The 21,532-nt window shown below is 50.5% G+C and overlaps 4 protein-coding genes across 4 annotated transcripts; 2 read left to right on the top strand and 2 right to left on the bottom strand.

Moving 5' to 3' along the window:
- Positions 1 to 886: 886 nt before the first annotated feature.
- HOO65_080222 (uncharacterized protein) lies at positions 887 to 2,335 on the top strand (the record flags this gene model as incomplete). The annotated part of the gene is made up of 1 exon (XM_071001515.1): positions 887 to 2,335. The coding sequence occupies one exon, from the start codon at positions 887 to 889 to the stop codon at positions 2,333 to 2,335; it is 1,449 nt and encodes a 482-aa protein (XP_070856452.1).
- Positions 2,336 to 7,274: 4,939 nt separating this feature from the next.
- Positions 7,275 to 8,471, bottom strand: HOO65_080221 (arylacetamide deacetylase; the record flags this gene model as incomplete). Its single annotated transcript, XM_071001514.1, has 1 exon — positions 7,275 to 8,471. The coding sequence occupies one exon, from the start codon at positions 8,469 to 8,471 to the stop codon at positions 7,275 to 7,277; it is 1,197 nt and encodes a 398-aa protein (XP_070856451.1).
- A 5,274-nt stretch (positions 8,472 to 13,745) lies between these two features.
- On the top strand, positions 13,746 to 17,008 carry HOO65_080220 (Aspartyl-tRNA synthetase; the record flags this gene model as incomplete). The annotated part of the gene is made up of 2 exons (XM_071004133.1): positions 13,746 to 15,227; positions 15,335 to 17,008. The coding sequence occupies 2 exons, from the start codon at positions 13,746 to 13,748 to the stop codon at positions 17,006 to 17,008; spliced, it is 3,156 nt and encodes a 1,051-aa protein (XP_070856450.1).
- A 467-nt stretch (positions 17,009 to 17,475) lies between these two features.
- Positions 17,476 to 18,129, bottom strand: HOO65_080219 (infection structure specific protein; the record flags this gene model as incomplete). The annotated part of the gene is made up of 1 exon (XM_071001513.1): positions 17,476 to 18,129. The coding sequence occupies one exon, from the start codon at positions 18,127 to 18,129 to the stop codon at positions 17,476 to 17,478; it is 654 nt and encodes a 217-aa protein (XP_070856449.1).
- Positions 18,130 to 21,532: the final 3,403 nt, after the last annotated feature.

The following is a 21,532-nucleotide window of genomic DNA, read 5'->3' as shown; positions in this document are numbered from 1 at the left end:
GGTCGCGTTTCTGCTCTTTCTCTCGCTTTGTTTCTCCTTCAAGCCTTGGGAAAGAAGAATCCGGGACAAGCCTGGCTGGAAGCCTATTTTATTTCTATCTACCGAACGGTTGAACCTTAATTTAATAAACCTTTTACGGTGCTACTGCTACTACTGCTACTACCACCACCACCACTACTACTACTATACTCCAACATCTACGTCTCTCGTCATCTTGCCCAGCCCTCTACTATCTCCATCTTCACCTTTTTATCCCCCTTCACACTCCTGATCTCCTTAGTCATCAATCTCCACACACTAGAATCCCTTGTTTATATTCCTCCACGAACAGGGCATCTTCATAGATGTCTATGTCCCCTCAGCGCGACCGTCATTATTCGCCTAATTCCCCTTGGTGCTCCAACTGCCAGACTTCCAGCCACTGGGACGAACAGTGCTCTACGCCAACGAGATATCGGTAGGCTTGTTTCTATTCTTTATTCTCTGTTTTCTGATATTCTTCCTCTTGCCTCTAATGAATCGCGCTATCTACATACTATCTATAGATTGATTGGTTAGTGGTTTAGCCTACCCTTATCCGCATATTCCCCTAACTAAGAAAGCTAGAAAGCCCTGTCCCTCATCCTACCCAACTCGAGACCTGCCACTTGCACTGCACACTCTGTACTGCTGCACTTCACTGCTGCACGCCACAGTCTCTATCCACCCTTATCCTTATTCCCTCCCCCACTGCCTATTACGGTAACTAACATGAGCTAACCCACCGGCAAGTCACCCGAAACACGTTCATCATTCGTCGGCCGGCCATTCCGTCGTCCAGCCTTACCATAACGGCCTTGTTTCTACCCCCCCGCTATTGCCTGCATCTCCATCTCAGTCATCCTTCATGGCTCCTCACCACATCGTAGCCGGCCAAGAAAACCTCGCTGGTGCTTACGGCTCTGCTCAACATACACCCTACTCTTCACAGTATCCTCACCATGCCCCCCCCTCCTTTCAATTCTCGTCATATGGCCCCCAAATGCCACTGCCTTCGCACCCTCCTCCCATGGCCATGCCCCAGGGCCATTCTATAGTACCTTATCATGTCTCTCAAGTGCAATCGCACAAGCATGGTTCACCGGCCTCTTCTCGTTCTCATATAAACAAATCGTCCAAGCCATTGCCCCCTGCTCCGTCAAGCTTACCTGCAAAGCCCCCAGGTCTGCCTGCAAAGCCCCCTCCGGCTGCGTCTTCTAGCATCCACCATTCATCGCCTAGCCCAGGTGGCTTCAAGCCTCCCATGGCTGCAATTTTGAACCACAAGGGAGCATGGAACGGAAATGGCCATCGTGAGAGCCAGAGCTTTGCTGGCCACAACAACGGATCAAACGATAGACCATGGAAAAAGCATGGTGGTAGGAAGAAAAAAGATTCTTTTCAGAAGCAACCAAAGCCTGAAATTAACGTTGAGGCTGCTATCATCCCAACTGTGACAGCAACTCCAATAACAGATGCTAATACTAGCGACATTGAGGAGGGCGAGATCTCAATGGAATCTAGTCCTGTTACTTCGAATTTGACAATGTCCAAGACTGCTGTCGATGATTGCGACAAGAGCGAAGGCGAAATTGACGAGGAAGATGTGTCACAGATCAAAAACATCGCTCACGGGCTCCCTTGGAGGAAGTCTATTACAGCGGGGCCAGATGGCCGAAGGGAGAGCGATTCCCATGAGCGCAGTCAAGACAACAGCTCAACTACACCAAGCAGCATTTTGTCAGACAGACGTCAGCAACATCTGCCGTCCCGCATTCCTGGCGATCGGGGTAGAGGTAGATCTCGATCTCCTGTCTCACGATCCCGGCTACACAAGCAAAGCTTTGGCCAAAGAACTTCCAATGACATGCGCCAACCAACAAGCACAACTGTTTCCTCAACACAAAAGACGTATCATAGCCATCAATCTCCTCGCGACTCTAGGGATAGCTGTCGAGAATCGTCCCAGGTTTCTACCCAGTCCCGAAATGCCTGGCGTAGAGACAGCTTTTCCGACAGTAATAGCCGCCATACAGAAGAGTCGCGCTACCGTAGCCGTAGCCCAATAACACCACGGGGAGATTATAAACGTCGTAACCTTGATATTGATGCTGCTTCAGATGAGGATGAGGAGTTGAGCGAATTCGAGTCGGCTATCTTAGGTCGTGAGATAAGCCCCAAAGCTAAACCGCATGGTAGGAGTACCAGTGCCACAAAATCAGGCTTCAAGATTCCGAAGCGTTGTCGAGCGACAGTTGAAAGTCGGAGACGTGAAGATAACGTATATGGGTATGTAAACTCAAACCTTACTCCCTAGATAGGAGGGTATGCTGCTAACTTGCTTTGATAATGCCAGACGCCGTTGAGAATTGTCTATACACCTACCGAATTTAGCTTTTTTATGAAAGTTACTTGCTTTTCTTCTTTCCCCTGCTTAACATAAATACCCATGATACTAGTTACATGGGTATGTTTGAGGCTCTCCTGATATATTGCGTTAGAAGCGTATGTCTTTGCTCATTCTTTTATCATGTTCTTTTTTTTATCCCCGATTCTTCCCTTTCGTCCTCCGTTTTCCTCTTTCTTTTCAGCTTGCGTATTTGTTTATTGGGGGTTTTTTCAGTTTCATGATTCTTTCTGTATTTTTCTTGTGTTTACTTTTCGTTGTTTTATATTATACCAGGCGTTATCTGAGCGGGGTCGATGCTTTTTCAAGTCCGGACTATTTGGCGCCCATGGTGGAATTAAGGAAGTTTTGAACGAAACAATGAACATGATATGACACCGTTATCCCTTTATGTGCGTGCAGTGGTTAAAAAAAAAGAGATGTGACGTCGTAGGTAGTCTGAATGTCAAGATGGAGAGTAGAACTAGTAAAAAGATGAATCGAGGCGGACTTGAACCGCCGACCTTTTGTGTCCACACATCCGAAGAACTGAGGTGTTAGACAAACGTGATAACCAACTACACCATCGATCCGGTTGTTCCTGAGGAGTTCGGGGAAATTGGGGCTCATCTTCTTTCTACACGGCGGGCCGGAGGACTCCCACCGGGGTCCAACTCTCCCTCTTACAACCCTCGGGGGGTACCTTTGAGGTCTGGTGCCTCCCCTTCTTCCGGGCTGCTGGAGGACGACGTCTATGACACTGATAAGCGTCTTTCATTCTTTTCTTCTTCTTTGACTCTGTCATGGATCTTGACAATGAGCTGTGGAGCCTTGAGGCCGCACTTACCCAACTTTGAGGATAACCTCGTCGTCGACTCGCCCCCTTTTTCACGACAACTTTTGCGATCGCCAACTCCTCATCGCCGCAACACCACTCCAACTCAAGGAGTTCACCTTCATGCTCAGGACTGAATTTTGGGAGTTCACACAGTCCGCACCTTTTTCTTTTGTTTTGTTTTCTTTCTTGCGCTCCTCTGTCCTCGGATAGACTGGTGACTGTGGCATGTCACTAGAAAGGGGGCTGTCTCGCGCCTCATCCACACGCGCAAGGCAGCGGCCACCAGAAAAGCGGAAGGATATATCACGAGCCCTCGGATGCTCACACAGTCTGGTTTTTTCTCGTCTTTGGGGGGTTTTCCCAGGCTGCACTGGACGCTGCCGTCTTGCTCTCGTGATTTTCACGACTTCAGGAAGCGTGGCAGGTTTTTCAGAGGAACGAATGTTTGTGGGGAAGTTGGGGGTTAGCCCCACTACTTCTGGGCTTAGGGTATATCTGGGGATTTCCTTTTTTTTTTTTCTTTTTTTTTTCTTTTTGTTTCTGACGACTACAGATGGAAGACGAGTAACAAGCTTGCTTGGGAGCATACGAGCTTCTCTCGTCCAAAACCTGTGGTCAGCCCTGCAGAGGGTTAATTCTGTCCGGTAACCAATCCGGCGTCGTTTGATCTTAGTGATTCCAGTAGACGTTAAATATATTCAAATCAAATCAAATCCCACCGGGGTCTTCCCCCGTGCCGAAAGCCGGCGGCCTTTTAGACTAGTTTCCACGCGGTCGTCGCAGACCAAAGATGCCAGGTAACAAACTTCAGGAACCCCGCAGCACGCTGCTGTATTACTGCGAAATAACAGTAGGTAGACGTAAAATAATACAATAACAATAATAATAGCCGGAGGACTCCACCCGATAACTCAAGATGGCGATACGAAAAAGGAACATCACGGGAAAAGGCCGAAGCTCTCCTAGACACCCATACCCAACTAGTGGAAGATTGGGCGGGAGTGGAGGAGGAAGCCAATCCGAGAGCAAGACTCTAGGAGAAGCTAACCTGGGCGGAAGTCAAGGACGCAGTTTCCCACGCCGGAAACACGGTGCTCTGAGAAGATGCAGCACCGGATATAGCCTGGAAGGTGGAATGGCCGATATTTAGACAGTGTAAAGTTAAGCTCTTCAGCTGCTGCTTAGAAACTGGATGCCACCCAAGGATTTTCAAGTTAGCAACGATGATACCGATCCTGAAACCACAGTGCGATAAGGCACTCCCAAAGAGCTACCGGCCGATCTCGCTCCTGCCAACTCGCGGGAAAGGCCTGGAGAGGGTAGCAGCAAGAAGACTGCCGACACAGGCAGTCAAGCTACGCATCATCCCAGCGAAATATGCATCAGCAGTGCTCAGAAGAGCCGCTACAGACCTCACCTGGAAATCGGCAGATGTCGTTGCGGGAGACTCCAAGGTGCGCAAGATCACATCAATAGTCACCTTTGTTGTTAAGGGCACCTTTGATGGTGTCAAAAAGAAAAGGCTGATAGCTAGGCTGAGAAGCCAACGATGGCCAGAGTCACTCTGTAAGTGGGTGACTTCTCTCTTTCCTGATAGACAAGCAGGTGGGCCTATCTGTAGAGGGACGACTCCCAGTAGAAAGGAGGGGTTAGTCTACCTCAAGGCTCGCCAGCATCCTCAATCCTTTGCATGCTCTTCATGACAGACCTCTTCAAGAAGCTGCAGAGTTTTGGGTACGGTGACAACGGCTTAGTCTACGCATCATCGAAGTTAGTAAAGTCTAACCTCTGATCGATTGGGGACTGGCTAAGGATGGCGACGAGATGGTACAGCGAGAACGGTCTATAGATTGACAAGAGAAAAATGGGATTTATGCACCTACACATGGGACGCAAAGTTGCGGGCATGGATGCGATACTCCAAATGTCAGATTGAACTTGGCTGACCCCGACCCCAATGAAGGGAATGAAGTGGCTGGTGGAGGGCCTGGTGGGACCCTAGCCCGAGCTTCAAGAAATGATGTGAAGCAGCAATGGCAAAGACCCGAAGGACCATCGACGTGCTCTGACGCCTCAACAGAGTCTACTACAGAACTCCCCCAAAGTCTGCATTGCAATGTATGAGAGCCTGTGCAGTGCCGCAGCTGACATATGTGGTCGCCACATGGTACCCGCGACGAACAAGACAGCGATGGACAAACTGGAGGTTGTGCTTTGAGACGGAATTCGGACAGCCCTGCTAGTCTATGAAATGACAACCAAACAGAGCCTATACAGGTTTGCGGTCTTGCTAAGACTCAAAATAGCCTGTCAAGGAATGATATAGGCGGGTGGAAAATGAGCATACACATGCAACGCAGACCGCCTCCTATGCATAACGACAATAGATGGCACTATAGACAAGACCCTTTTCCAATCAGAGATTCTGGCAAACTCCTGCTAGGGATGGAAAGACCGCCGACCGACCCGCTCGCAGAGAAACTGAGCAAGGAGGCGGCCAAGGCCCACCTAAGCCTGCTCGGCAAGGAATCACAGGATACAATGTAGGTGTGCTCATATGGCCCGCGCAACAGCAATGGGGGCACCGGAGCTAACTAGGTCCCGTACCATGGAGATAAGATCTTGGCACAAGGCTACGGGGTATGTGGGAGGCACAGAGAAGTGGCAGATCCGGAAGCAATCGCAGCCCTCATAATAATCAAGATCGCATCTAAAGTTACCCTACCACAAGCAAAGGGTATAAACCAACGGTAGGCAACCTAGGGATAGAAAAGCGAATCAGCAAGCGAATCAGGAAACCAGGTATTTCTCAGCTCGAAATCGATGAGATCCGGTACATTCTCACAAGGTGGAAAGGTGGACCAGAAATCTCTGCACTAGGAAAACTGACGGGCAGGGCGTACTGGGTCCCAAGGCACTATGAAGCCTCGACATGCTGTACGTGGCGGAGCTCTTTAAGAAGCTGCCTAGCCTAGGATACGCAGATGACGGCTTAATGTACAAATCGTCAACATCAGTCTGAACTAGCGTTCTCACCCTAAAAACCTACATGACACAAGCGGCCGAGTGGTCCAGGAAAAGCGAGCTGTTGATTGGCTGGAGCAAGACAAACGTCATGCATCTGTACACAGGTCGTAAGCTCAAGAGCATGAAGACAGGGCTGTGACTCCCAAACGGAACAACCCTGAGCCTGGAAAAAGAAATGAAGACATGCCGTGCAGCAGACTTCATAGTGTTTACCAAAACAGGACGTCTTAGCCTAATAACTGCTCACTTTATCACTAACGTACTATTCTAGAAAGGGTTTGCTATCGTCAATGCGATTGATTGCTCATTTTAACATATATGTTCTCCTGAGCCAGTGGCTATCCTTGATAGGAACAATACAGGCGTTTTTGCTCGTGGCATTCGCTAGAAAGGGCTCTAGTTGGTCGTGATACTCGTACTGATGTCTACACTGTAGGCAGTCGGCATGGTGTTGAATATAATAATAGAGATTAGTTTTAATAGTTGACTAGGATGCGGCTAAGAGTAGTATGGGTTGCCGTTCATGGCGGTAGGTGGGCTGCGTGTAGTAGCGATCATATTGATGTTCGCAGTATAGGTTTAACGAGCGGTGACAGAGAGTGAATGAGATGGGTAGACGTCTAATGATACTGGTGAATCACAGAAAGAGAGTAGGCGAGGAGCCCTATATGGGTGGGTATATAATACAAAATAATACATGTGCATATATAAGAGCAGCAAATGGCCTATCTACAACAATACCAGGGATCAATACCCGGATTATCGATATCCAAGAAGTAGGAAAACCGTCTATAGCAATCTCACTGTGGTTTCTAATTCCATTAGGGAAATACGAAACTTAGAGATAGGGGGGGGACGCCAGGAATGGCGGCAAGGAGGAATGAGAAGCCCACAGAGAACAAAAAGAAGCAAGCCATGGAAGACAAGCAGCAACACAAGAACGATAAGAACAAAAACTCCGCCTTTTACGCCCGCCTTGCTAAAATCAAGAAAGAAAAAACAAAACTAAAATGACGTTGAAGAAATCGATCTTTCCACTACAATTGGCAGCATGCGCTTTGACGAGTTACTTATCGAGTCTGATTTGACATGTGATAGTGTCTCCATGCTTTCCATGGGCGCATAACCCCTGTCCATCCAGCTTGGATCTATCCAACGACGAATCTCATTGATCGTAACCGTGTACTCTTCCATAACACTAGGTTTGGGTGCAAAGGGCATAGGCTTGTCCCAAGCATGCTGCTCATCAAGAACGATACGGTGCGTGACGTCTCTATTGGCAGCCTTGAGTCGCGAGATAAAGCGGAACTCTTCGGCTAGCAGCATGTCATGCTCGCATAGACAGAAATGGGTAGGCGGCATCTTCTTTAGAAGAGCATCCTCCATGAGACCTGGTGAGAGACGAGGATCGCGTCGTCCCTCACGCGGGCGGTTGGGGTATATATAGCTACAGTCGAACATATCGGTCATAGAGGCTGGTAATGTCAGGTCTGGCTGAGCACAGCCACGACGTTTTTCTTCGCGACTAATAGACCAGTCAAGACCCGGGTAGAAGAGAGCTAATCCCTTGATCGACGGGATAGGAAGTTCAAAGTGGTAGTCCCAGCGGGTAGGGTCTTGAAGGACGATCCAGCTAGAGAGAGCAAGCGAGCCTCCCGCAGAGAAGCCTGAGAGGAAAATTTGGTCTCGGGAGATGCCAAATTCCTCTGCGCGGGCGGCAATTTGCAAGATGGCATCGATGCAATCTTCCATGGGTGTGGGGAAGGGATAGCCGGGGGCAAGACGGTAGTTGACGCTAAAGACAACGGCACCCAGTTCCTGCTGGGCATAAGAAGTCCAAATGCGGTCGTCAGTGCCCTGGCCAATCACGAAGCCACCGCCGTGGAAGTTGATTATAGCAGGGCGAGCAGAATGGAGGGCGGGGCTTGGGGTTGGCATCCACATATCTACGGCGATGGCTTGCGGGGCGCAGTCGCGGCTAATAGTGGAGTCAAGGTAAAATGTAGAGACAGTCTGTGGCATTTCGCAGGGGAATGGTGTGATGCAAGAAAAGGCGCAACTGGCAGCTGAGCGCAAAGCATAGACACGGGCAGCTAGGAGCCATCGGGGCCAGCCATCGATGGAGGTGGCGAACTCGGAACAGTCGGGCTGGTGTTCAATAGAGATCTCAGGGGTTTTTGACGGCGAATCGGAGGTGGACATGGTGCTGTAGCTATTGCGGGCGGGTCTATTTCCAGCGGGTTGGCGACGGGAAGCGCCGGGACTGGAGTCGGTACTTGCCTGGAAATAGGACCCGAGATCGAACCAGGAAGACATTTCGGGGCGAGCCTGGGGAAGCGATAGAGAGGCGGAGGATGCGGGGTGGGGGAGAGGGGGGGGAAGCGGGGCGGAGCCGAGAACAGGGGAAGTTGAAGATTGAAGACGATGGGGGTGGCAGTGTCTCCTCTCTTGAGGCTGAGACTAAACAGACACGAAAAGCAGTGGCCAGTTCAAGACTAGAAAGGGGCTTGGGTAGAATCACAGTATAGCGAGCAAGTAGGTGAGTGAATAAACAAGGGGCCGAAAGGGCGCGGTTTAATGCTCGCTGGCAATTAAGAAAGCAGGATGATTAAAGAGAGAAACGAAATGGCGATGGTGTGATTATAGAGACGAAGTGATGCAGGAAAGCATTGGCCAGCAAGAACGAGAGAAGGGCATCAGCAGCGATTTTGACAAAACAGGAAAAGCGCGATCTAGAAGGCGTGTGAAGAAAGACTATGCAGAGTATCGTGAGAATCGAGGCTCAAAACAAGGACAAAGAGAGATAGAAACGAGACAAGAACAGGACCATAGCAAGAATTGGACGTAGTTGTGTAATAAAGAAAAAAGAGAAGGGAAATTTAAAAATTGAAAAAAAAAATTTATAATAAGAGCGCCCGTCCCTTTTCTGCCTCTATAGGCAAAAGAGAAAAAGCCAAATACTAGGCCAAAAAAAGAACGTGGTTATTTGGCTATTTGGCTATTTGACGTGAGCTGAGCCTCCTTTGCCTACGACGACTTTTTGTTGTTCTCAGGCAGGGGCAACGAATGAGTGACAGCAAAGATAGAGAGGATACTGCAGGGAGAGGAGAACAAATGAGACGGGAAAGGAGAGGAGAGGACAAAGAGGAAGAGACCAAATGGCCAAGGCTGAGGCTGCACAAGGCTGAAGGAAAAGAAAAAGAACAGGAAGAAGATTATGCACATAATCTAAAAAAAATTCATTTATGCGGTCTTGCCGATGATGCAATTTCCAGACACAGAAAGATCCAGACAGCCAGCCAATGATCAGTAAAAGGCCCCCCTTTAGCTACATCTCTGACTTTCACGATACATACCGTCATGGCCGCCGCCAGCAGCTTCTTTCTCACGTGTCGACTCGCTGCTCTGGCTCTGCCAAACTCCTGGAATGAACAAGACGAACGGCGCTTTGAAACAACCAACAGGATTGGATCGTCGCTCCTCTTTGACCCCTGTCCGTGTGTGGATGGTCTTTGTACGAGGAGCAGGGGAAGACAGACCACAAAACAGCCTTTTCAGTGCTTGATTGTTTTGAAACATTCCGCCTTTTAAGTTATCTGTATTTGCTAGCTTCCGCAGCTTCCGGCCTCGATAATGTACATACTGTATGCCCTACTGTGTTGTTGTGCTCCGTGCTCCGTCCTCCGCCCTTCTGTCGCTCTGCTCGTAACCCCTGAATTGCCTTCACTCACCAGTGCCAGAGCCAAGATCAAACTTTCCTCCCCCTTACAGACTTTTTTTTTTCGCCCCAGCTTACACCCAACCCAGAATAAGAGAAAGGAGGGGGCCAAAATTCAGCCGACACCAGCGCGAAGCAAAACCGAGTAGAGCGGCAAGACAGAAGTCCTGTTGCCTAGCTGGGCTGGGCTGGGCTGGGCTGGTTTGTTGGCCCAGTGCTGACGAGCCAACCAAATCGAGAACGGTTCCGCGCTACTCCGTGCTCTAGTCTGATATCATGCCATGTTTCCCCGCCGTACTCGTATTTCGTCTCTTTTCCCATGTTGCGACTCGCACAGCTCGGGTTTTTAGCACCAATTAGGGTTAATAACCCATATAGCTTCAAGGAGCAGAGCAGGGGGGAGGAGAGGAAAGGTGGCACCAGCGAATTCCGCTCTCACGAGACACGCTCAAGTAGGCGCTAATAGAATCAATCAGTAACTATATGGGGGATTGGCTGTGGATTGGATTGGCCCTCCCAGTATACCTGCTTTGCCGCTGTCATCTGTTGATTGTATTGGATATGTGTTCGGAACAAGGAAAGTTACAGGTTTCTCATGGACAGAGTAATTTGGAGTACAAAAGACCCCCGACGCTCATTTTTACCCCCTTCCCCCTCTTCCTCTCCTATCCCACTTTCCGCTGCTGCCGCCGCCGCCGCCGCTGCCGGTGATATTTAGCATTTTGTGTTGTCTCGTTTTCGGGTGTCGTTGGTGTAGCATAACGATAGGGATCGGCCTGTAAGAACCTGGAACGAAGGAGAGCCAACCAAGACCTTGTGGAAGTCACCCCTCCCCCCTGTTTCGTCTCCGTCTGGTTTTTGTCTGTGTCTGGGCCAAGTCCAGCATGTCTCGGTGGATCGCTTCTGAAGTGAAAGTCCCGAGCTTGACCGATGTGTACATTTTACTCTAGTCTAGAGGGCCTTGGAGGGTTGGGGCCTGGAGGGCTGGGGCCTGGAGGTCTGGAGGCCTGGCTGTTTGATCTCGTCAAGTCGTGTGATTTTCCCGGCTAGTCTTGATTGATTGGACTGGGCTGTCTTTTCTCACCTGACAAAATGATAGAATGGGGGGCGCTGACACGGAGCAAAAGAAAAGAGCGAGAGACATACAGACTAGGTATGTCAGCAAATCAAAGGCCCAGGAAGGTATTTCACTCGCCAGGCCTATAGCGTCATATGCAAGCACATCGCCTAGGTGTTGACGCATAAACGCTTTGTAGCGCCATGGCCAATACAAGGAATCGTTTATGCATAATTTGTATGCCACATAGCAGAGGGATGAAAGCAGAACTGGAAAGCGATGGCGGCCGAGGTTTTTGATTTTTAATTATTTCCAAGGACGGCCTGAACAGAGGCAGCCACAGGATCAGCCAGCGCAAGAGACACAAGAAAACACAGACAGAGAGGTGCAGACGAAAAAGGCACAGACGCAAGGTAAAAGGCGCAGACAAGAGAAAAACAGGTTCCAGAACACTCGGTGCTTTCTTGTTTAGTCAGCAGGTCAGACATCATATGACGTCATCCGGACTCTAGAAGCAGCCCGCCTACGGTCCAGGGACAACAGAGCTGCGACAAAAACTAAGGAAAAATAGGGAAAAGCTGAGGCTGGGCAGTTTTCGACAGGCCTCGGATCAGGGGGTGAGGAGAGGACGGAAAAGAAAAGAAAAACAGCTTTGGCATACTCTGGATGTGAGGAGAGCGCTTGTTGGGGGCTGTCAGGCTTTTCTGGCGAGTAATGCATACATACTACTGCATTATTTCATTCCTCCCCGAGGAAAGAGAGAGGGAGAGGAGGACTTGGATGCGGCTACGTGCTTGTAGTAATGGGGCTGACCGTGAAAACCTGCGGCAGGCCTGTGTAAGCAGCAAGTCAAGGAGCAAATCAGGGCTAGTGGAAGAGCAAAAGAGGAAGAACACAAAAGGATTTTTGGTTTTTTTCTTCTTGTTTTTAGTTTTTAAGCAGAAAATCCTTTCTCTTCCCTCCCGGGACCGTCGGAAGTCCAGCCATTAGAGCTAGTTCACAAGAGTCAGTAGGTCCCAAGATTGGGTTTGTCCTTGTTGCTCCAGCCAAGCCCAAGCAGAACCGGAAACAAAGAAAAGTGGCACCTGATCAAGCGAGCTGGGGTCTCCCCTCCCCCCATGCAGGCGGAATCTTGAAAGGTCGTGGGTTTACTTGGTTTGCTAGTGATTCGGGCTAGCAGTGGTGGGTGTGTGTCGCTTAGGCTGTCTGGAAAGCGCTGGAAGGTGCTAGGGAAGGGCGCGCTCTACAGAAGGCTACAGAGGGCTGCACAGGGCTTTAAGCGCTGTATTAGGAATGTTACAGTGGATATGGCGACATGCCAGGCGCTGTAGAGGGAAGAACGGTGGGCTTGGGGGCCGTCTACTCACTAAGCGCTGGAGCAGCAGCACTGCAATATAGGCAGGTCTCTCCCGAGGACTAGCATGCCACGGCGCGCTGAAAGCGCTGACAGACGCCGAGGAAGAGCAGGAGCAGCACTAAGTTTAAATTTATACTATATTACTCGCCCGCTAGCTCTATTTATTGATTTATATCTCTTTATTGTCTTCTTTTTCCGGTGTTGCATCCATCGCCGGCAGTGATGGAAAGCCTCGCGACGTCTTTTTCTTGATCTTCTTTTATATTTGGTTAATTTATTAGTAACTAGTCCTCTCCCTGCCTTGTTCGTGACTCAAGTTCACCTATAGATTCTTTCATGCAGTGTTCCCTTCGGCTCTCGGGCTCTTCGCCTTCCCTTGGCTGGGAACGAAAGAAAATAAAATATTTAAAATACAATCAAAAAGTCCGGCCATGGGACAACAAGTCACCGGTCTGGGTGGCATTCTTCTTCCTTGTCTTTTTAGTCTTTCCGTCTGTAACAAAGCTTGCTTGTCTTCCTCTTACCATGTAGCTTAGTAGAGAAACCAATTAATAACATGGGTTATACACATGTACATGCTATACATAACATCGGTCCATAGAGATGTCCACACTACTTCATCGCTACCAGCTCCGTGCCATGTCCGCCTTGCTATAAAGACACTTTCGTCTCCGCCTTGCGTGACCAAACGCGGGGAATGCTGCTGTTCTTTTTTCTCTCCACCTTCACAGCATTTACACAGCACAGCACAGCACGCCTATTTTTGTTCTTTTATTCTATTCCTCTTCTCGTCTGCTCTCCCTCCCATTCTTCCTCCTCTTGTACTCTTATATCTCAGCTCCCCATCTTACCCTTCCTCCTCCGTCATTCTTTGCTGTCTTAGGTCTTACGTCTGCTCACTTTTGCTTGAGCCTAACCAACCTGCACGATTCCGCCCACGCCCGTTGGCGGGCTTGTTACTTTTTATTCATAGTCTTCTGGCTTCCATCTTCTCGTTGCCCCTTCTGACTTCTCACTTCTCACTCTTGACTTGCCTTGCCTCTTCTTCCCCTTTCTTCTACCTCCTCAGCAACCGAGTCTATCTATCTGGAACCAGCCGGTGCCTGCTGCTACTGTCTGTTGCTATACATACATACATACATACAGTCAGGCCGTTCCTTATTTTGCCTCCGCTCCACTCCACCATCTCCCTTTCTTTTATCGTCTCTCTCTCCCCGCCAACCATTTTCATTTTCGTTTCCATTTATTATTGTTCCCTCCTTCCCACCCTTCTCCCCCCCCCAGTCTTACTCGTTTCCGCCAACCCACTCTCTTTTCTCCCCTCCCTCCCTTGCTATGTCTAAAATGTCTAGCCCATCATCCATGTCCACCCTGGGCCGCTTCTTCAAGTTCTCCCACCACAGCACTCCCTCTGAAGACACTTCCGTGGATGCGTCTACACCGCGTAGCCACCGTTCCGCTCTTCGGAGCCTGAACTACCGCTCGCGCGGCAACAGCCCCAAAGCCCCTGTGGCTTCCAGCCCGGCTCCGTCCACCTCGACGCAATCCACAGCTGTGCAGTCCAGCGCCACCGCACCCGTAGAAATACCCAAGATTGCTCTCGCCACTACCGCTGATGCAGTTGCTACGCCCATTCCCATTCCCATTTCCGCTCCAACCCAGTCTGCTCCCACACTCACCAAACCCGCATCTCCGCTACTGCAACCATCTACACCACCTGGCCAGTCGACAACCGCTCTAGCTCAGTCGCCACCCCCACCTAGTAAATCACCGGCTCCTCGCCAGGCCTCGCCTAGCAAATCGCCGTTGGGGAAGTCCTTCCTGCGCCGCAGCACCGACATGCATTTCCCACTGCCGCTTGCCATCCGCACCAGCCTGCGGCGGGCCAGCCGGCACTCGATGCCGCCTCCAGCTACCAACAACCCTGCCGTTTCTGGCGATGCTGCAGTCGCTGGCGGTGTATCCCGCTCCGAATCCCGGGCTAAATCTAAGCAGGAGCGGAGGCGTCTTAAGAAAGTCAAGCACCACGGCAGCGCCGGCAGCATACAACCAGGAAAGACGGTATCGTCTGTGACCCCACGATCTAGCGAGAGTGCGACCGCCACTGTATCGACCGGCACAAACACGCCGCGCGAGCCTGAGCACGTCGAGTTTTCCCTGGGCCATGTTACCCCTCCGCCGCAGACCACTACCATTGCCCAGATCAGCAGCGCGGCAGCCGGGGGTATTAGCTTAGCCAATACAATTGTGGCCTTCCGCGCCCGTGTGACTACACAGCGCCGCGTTGGTAGTGCCCTCAGCTTCGTCTTGCTGCGAGATGGCCTCGCATCCGTGCAGGCCGTCCTACGCGATATGCCCATTCAGCTAGTAAAGTCGGTGCAGCGTCTTCGCGATGAATCGCTCGTTGAAGTTACCGGCACACTGGTTGAGCCTCCAGTCCCCGTACGATCGGCCTCAATTCCTACATTAGAGTTGCGCATCGATGCTCTCCGGTTAGTGGCACCCGTCAGCGAACCGCTAGCGTTTGACAACTACATGGCTCCCGATGCCATGCGTACACGGATGAGCAACCGTGTGCTGGATTTGCGTCACCCCGCCAACATTGCACTATTCCGAATCCGTGCCATGGTGTTGCGCAAGTTCCGCGAATCGCTCGATGCCCAGGGCTTTGTCGAGATCAACACGCCCAAACTCCAGCCGGCTGCAACCGAAAGTGGTGCTGAGGTATTCAAGGTTAATTACTTTGGACGCCGTGCCTTTTTGGCCCAGAGTCCACAGCTGGCTAAGCAGATGACTATTGCAGCAGATTTCAAGCGAGTCTACGAGGTAAGTAGCAAAAAAATAAGCTAGTCTCTTCCTCAACCCTAAGGAAGACAGGGTTGCATCTTCACTTACACGAACTTTCACTAACACGTATTGCCCCACCTTCCTAGATTGGCCCCGTTTTCCGTGCCGAAAATTCAAATACCCATCGCCATTTGACCGAGTACATTGGTCTAGATTTAGAAATGGAGTTGCAGCATGATCACTACGAGTTACTGGCCATTGTTGACGAAATGCTCAAGAACATTTTCGCTGCTGTTCAGTCCATGCCCGAACTGGCCGAAGTGCGTAAGCGCTGGCCCTCGACTGATCTGGTGTGGCTAGAGAAGACACCCATCATCTCGTTCGAAACGGGAATTGCTATGCTACGTGCCGATGGCGCCGATATCGAGGTAGCTGACCTGTCGACGCGCGACGAAATCCGTCTTGGCGAGTTGGTCAAGGCTGAGTACGGCACCGACTACTACATCTTGGACAAGTTCCCGTCGTCGGCACGGCCATTCTATGCTCAGCGCCTAGGCGACTCCAACTTCACCAACGGCTTTGATATTTTCCTGCGTGGCCAGGAAATTTCATCGGGTGGCCAACGCATCCACGATGCCGCCAAGTTGCGTCGAAGCATGCGTGAAAGCGGCATTGCTGAGGCTGGCATGGAGGAATACCTTTCGGGCTTCGATGCCGGCGCTCCGCCACACGGTGGTGCTGGTCTAGGTCTCGAACGTGTCCTGATGCTTCTCCTGGAGCTGGGCGATGTACGCTATGCAACGCTTTTCTACCGTGATCCCAAGTCACTCCCAGTACGACCTCCGGTCCTACCTCACCCCGCAGCAGACACGACGAAACTACAGGATGCATCGCTGCCGCCACCTGCGCTCGAAGACCTCATTGCTAACTATGGTGATTCGACCAACACATCGTGGCTTGACGAGCGTTTTGAGTTATGGCGGCATCCATCTGGTGGCGCTGTGGCGTTTGTGCGCCAGGGCAAGCTGGCTATTATTACTGGAAATCCGTTGTGCGACTGCACGCAGTACACCGAGGTTATCCATGCCTTTATCGAGTACATCCACACTGTAGTCAAGCTGACGCCAATCTGGCTATTGGCTGGCGAGACAGCACAGAACGTGCTGGCAGGCGTCAACTGGCGTAGCTTTACGTGCACGGACGAGCAGCGCGTCGACCAGCGTGTGGTGCAGTCGGTGGATGCACGCAAGGCACGCCGCGTGTTGCGTGAAGGCATCAAGGTGCACGAGGTTAAGCCCGATGAAGGCTTCCGCGCACGCGTAGACCCCGCAATTGCATCGTGGCTGGCACACCGCAAGGGCAAGCAGATTCACCTGACGGAAGTGCGGCCGTGGGTTGATTCAGCACATCGCCGCTACTTTGCCGCTGAAAAGGACGGTGTTCTCCACGGCATGGTGGTCCTGGCTCAGCTGGCACCTCGCAACGGCTGGCAGGTCAAGTGGGCCTTGGACTTCCCCGGATCTGCCAACGGAAGCATCGAGGTGTTGATTGATTATGCACTATCTGTGATTTCTGGCCCCGCTACTTTTGGAGCTGGCGTTGCCAAGAGACTGACCCCCGGCGCTCACATCCATGGTGCCAAGGCTGCAATCCTTGGCAAGACTTATACTACCCTTGTGGAGGGTCTTGGGCTGGGTCGCAAGTCCGATTTCCGGGCCAAGTTCGGCATTCATGGCGAGCCCCTATGGATTTGCTACCCGCCTCACGGTGTAGGAATCCTAGAACTCAAGAATATTATCAAGTTCTTTGAAGATGCGTAGAGTCGCTAGACCATGGCGGTTATTAGTTTCTTTTGTTGATCGATTGTTGTTGGGATTTCCTTTGTACATATATTTTTTTTTCCTTTTTTTGGCGTTCATGGGTTAGGGATGTTAGGGGGATATGACAAGTTATACATTGGCCGGAAATTTGCTTGGCCCTAAGCTGATATTGAGTGTATAAACTACAAATACAAATATTTGGTTACCATATATTCTTTCTTACGTAAGCATTATCGGTAACTCGGATATGGTTGCGGAATTCTGTGGTTGTTTAGATCTGAAACAGGGAGATTTGAATAAAAATGGTATATTAAGAGTTGTTAAATATAAACATGAGAAGTAGAGGATGTTGAACGAGCCAAGAGGGAAACGTTTCGTGGAAGCTTCAAGCTCTAACTCTTGTGTGTAGCCATAGCAATATCGAAATCTGAACTGGGCAGACCATAGATAGCCTGTTCTTCCTTGAATTACAGGGCAATTGCAACGGCAAAAATACCAGCGACAGCAAGGGCATGGAGACCAGAAAACACGCGTCCAGCGGCGGATTCTGTGGATGAAGTTGCAGAGGCGCCCGAAGAAGTAGCGGTGGCAGCGGCTGAGCCAGAGTTTGTAGAGCCACCCTGAGTACCAGTTGCCTGGGAATTCTCTGAAGCGATGACTTCAGCAGTGGTCAAAACAACAGCATCACAGTAGGTGGTGGATTCAATCTGATCGGTCATTGTGCCAAGGCAAGAATAGAGCGACATGACATCTTCGTTATGAGCAAAGATCCACGAAAGAACCTTGGAAGAATAGCTGGCGTAGTCGCGGGACAAAGAGGTAGGAATCTTAGTAAGGCAAGGATCGACTCCGCTATCTTCGTAGGCCTCCAAAGCACCCTCGGCTGCAGGCGCCTCTGTGATGAAGGAAAGTTCGTCGTGGCAGGAGCTGGGAATCCACAGAGCCATGGCTAGAATGTCTGATAGTTTGGTATCGCGGTCCTCGACACGGGCATGGGGCGTGGGAGCAATCTGGTTGCGAACAACTTGCCCGGCCAAGATATCGAAGTCGGCGTTGTGGATAGCCAGGGCGGCCGGAACGAGGCCAGAGATGGCAGCCAGAATGAGTGGGTTAGACAGCATGTTGAATAACAGTCGAACTTGGCAAGAAAACAAGAAGAGAAAGAAAGTGTAAAGAAAGCAAAAAAGAAGGCAAACGAGTGAACGAAAGGAAGTCGAGAGTGAGTGTTGCAAAAGTCCGGCTATGTATGTATGTACATAAACACACACTTCACTAGGAAGCGAGGGTGCAAGAAGGGTGGAAGAAAGAATCGTCAACTCTAGAGAGGAAAGCGTCTTCTTCACATAACGATGGGGTGGTTGTGTTCTGGGGCCAAGCCAGAACTAAGTAATAGAAAATGTGTAGAAGGGCAATAGAACAAGAAGGAATCCTATCTTATTTCTTTCCTGGAAAGGCAAAAGAAGCGCTACTGGGGGGGGGGGGGGGGAGTGCGCTTTGAGCTACGGCTACTCTAGTCTTATGTTGGTCATTTCGATAAATAGTGCCGTCTGAAGAATTGCGTCCGCCTAGGGCCCATGCGGAATATTAGCTAAGATGAGTGTAGAAATGGCCGCTCGTAAGAAGTCGTATCGTTATGGCACAATTATCGGACCGTGAGCTTTCTTTCCTAGGCTAGGCCACACACCATTACCCACCCCCCTGTTGTCGTGACCGGAAACCGGGGGTTCATGGAGGAGAGAGGATTGTCCCACTAGGGGTGGAAGAAAAAAAGTTCATGATGTGTCTTGGTCATCTTGGTGGTGGGATGTTGGCAACTGAAACCCTGGCCACGGTCTAGCCAAGGGGTCTGTGTCTAAGCGAGGACTCAAGCTTTTGTTGTGCAGCGTCTCTATTGAGTAAATAGGTTATGAATTTACAGCTAGCCGGCGCTTATTCCCTGACATGGCTAAACAAGCACGTGTCATAGAGGGAGCAGAGACGTTCGGCCGGCTTATTGGGGGTTGAAAAGTTGATTAGGCATATTTTCCGGTTAGTTTGCCGTAAGGCCGATACTTATCTTGGCTGCAAATAAACAGGCCTGGCCATCTAGTGCAAAAGGGAAGGACTTGGGCGATTGGCGACAATGACGATAGTCGTGATGGGCGGGAAAAATAAGAGAAGATAGAAATCAGGAAGAAGAAATAGAAGAGAAGGCGATCGGGTTTTACTCTATTCATCCGCCTGCCGTTTTTTACCCTGCCCTGATCTACTTGAAAATTTGGTTGTTTGTTCTAGGTCTAGGGTACATGACCCTCAATAGAAGGCCCTCTCGTCTCCGTTGCTTCCTTCCTTTGACTGCTCTGTGGTAGCAAATGTGGCGCCACACTTTCTGCACTGTGGGTGTGGCGCTTGATTAATTCATTTGCTCCTTCCTATTCAATAGCGGCCAGCTAAAAATGCCAAGAAAGGTCTTTGTCCCCCGCGCGCAAAGATATGGGATTATGATATTTAGCCGCCATAGTGCCAAGAAATCCCTTTTCTCGATCGGATGCCCAGCCAAAGCCAAGTTAACGGTAAACGGGAGTTAAAAAGAAGCAAAACTAAGAGGACAAGGTGGCAGCGACAAAGGTCCAACACAACGGCAAAGCGCCGCAAAAGTTGTGATTGTAAAAGTGCATAATGCCGTACAAGTGACGTACTTGTGTTTGGTATGCTGCTACAGGGCAGGCAATGGCCAAGCTAGCCTCAAACTTCAAAACCTGCCCCCCCCCCCCCCCAAAGGTGGATCACGCTGGATTTCACCGCCCCTAGACGAGACAACCAGGCAGGGGGTCTTGGAGAACCCCGACAGAGGACAGGGTCGGTGCTGGATATTTGCTCTGGCTATTTGCTGCTGGGTTGGGCTTTACGAAGGACTAGCTACTTAGTGTCGCATCTTGCCCAAAAAGTGAAGAAGCGAAGAGGATTATACTCTTTCTCTGGCTAGCCTAACCGGGGTGAAGACAAAGAGGGAGGAAAAGAAGAGAAAGAAGAAGAAGAGGAGGAGGAAGAAGAAGAAGGAGAGGAAGACGAAGAAGAACAAGGAGAGAGGCTGCGCTACCCAGAGTGACTTGATGTTTGCGCTCAATATTAGCAACTAGACCATTTCCTTCTTTTCCTCCTCCCTTTGCGAGACCACCTACCCTTTTTTACATCTTCTTTCCCCCCTCCCTCTCCTGTAAACAGTCTTCTGCATACTTGCAATCTTATTTTGCCTACCAGACACGGCACTTGTTCTTCGTAAGCTTATCCGCTCATCAGCTATTTCCCCTTCGTTTTAGTGTCCTTGATTTTTCTCATCCAAGTTGAAAACAAGGAAAACCCTCTCCCCATCCAGGCCCTTTCCTTTCTCTTCTGTTTTCGGCACAGCCCCATCTCCACCGCCCTCTCTCGCGTTTCCTCTCCCACCTTGCCGATAACCTGGGCCCTCCTTCTTCCCCTCCCTGATGGCCCCAGTGCCCATGGCCCCAGTTTTGGGGGCGGCGTAGATATTGGGTGTTGGATGTCCGACCGCCACCTACAAACTCTTAATCTCCAAATCAATAGAGCCCGGGCGAAGAACTGCCTCACTAACCCTCCCCATCTAGATAGTCACACTTTGTCAGCCCACCCGCCACCGCAGATATGCAGCCCACCACATCTGAGCCTCTCCGCGCCGCGCCCATGGCCGCTGTCGCCAAGCCCGCCAGTGTCTCGTCGTCCGCCGCCAACGGGCCGATTGTGACCCAGCAGCCTGTCAGTCTACCCTCCCGCCCTTGGCATCAGGCTATAATACAAACTAGCAAAGAAAAACTAACCTGTCGCTCCCTTCCATGTGTCCAGCCTCTTCAGCCTCGTCCAGACCCTTCGAGCCCCGATGTCATGCGCCTTCGTGGTGGTGGCTTTTCATGCGGGTGCGACTGCTGCGACGGCTCGCTCCGCTTTCACAAACACTGCTGCTAGACACCATTCTCTGTCTTTGTATCTGTCAATATTTTTGTGTCGTTGCTCTAGCCGCCCCAGTTCCCCTCTCCTAGTTTCTTTCTTTTTTCTCTACGCCATCTTGGAGAGCCTGCGCGCTTGTCTACATGTTGCTCTTTTGCTTGGACCAACACTATAGATTAGCCGTATTTTCATCTCCGTCACCCGCAATGTTTGATGAATTTAATGATATCCTTATCTTTCTATTTCTACCTTGTATCCATATTCAACGCCAATCTTGCAAACTCATAGCTTACTTCGTGATGTACTTGTTGTGAAATATTGCATTATTTTCCCTGGCCTTAACCAATTCACTGCCGCAAAGGAGCCCAACCCTCCATTTACGAATCATGTGCACGTAGCCGCCGTTAAAATAAAGCTTCGCTCCCAGGCTCTCCTATTGATCAATGCACCATGGTTCCCTCAGGCTCTAAAACCTAGCCTAAAGTACCTAACCCAGGCCTTAGCTCAACACAGCTTGGCCAAAGCTTACAATACAACTACATAGGTGAAACTTGTCCCAACCTAGCTCGTGTCCCTGAGCTG

Source organism: Ceratocystis lukuohia, assembly GCF_044167205.1.
Source record: "Ceratocystis lukuohia strain C4212 chromosome Unknown Supercontig8_pilon, whole genome shotgun sequence".
Taxonomy (NCBI): Eukaryota; Fungi; Ascomycota; class Sordariomycetes; order Microascales; family Ceratocystidaceae; genus Ceratocystis; species Ceratocystis lukuohia.
This window is presented reverse-complemented; position numbering and strand designations above follow the sequence as displayed.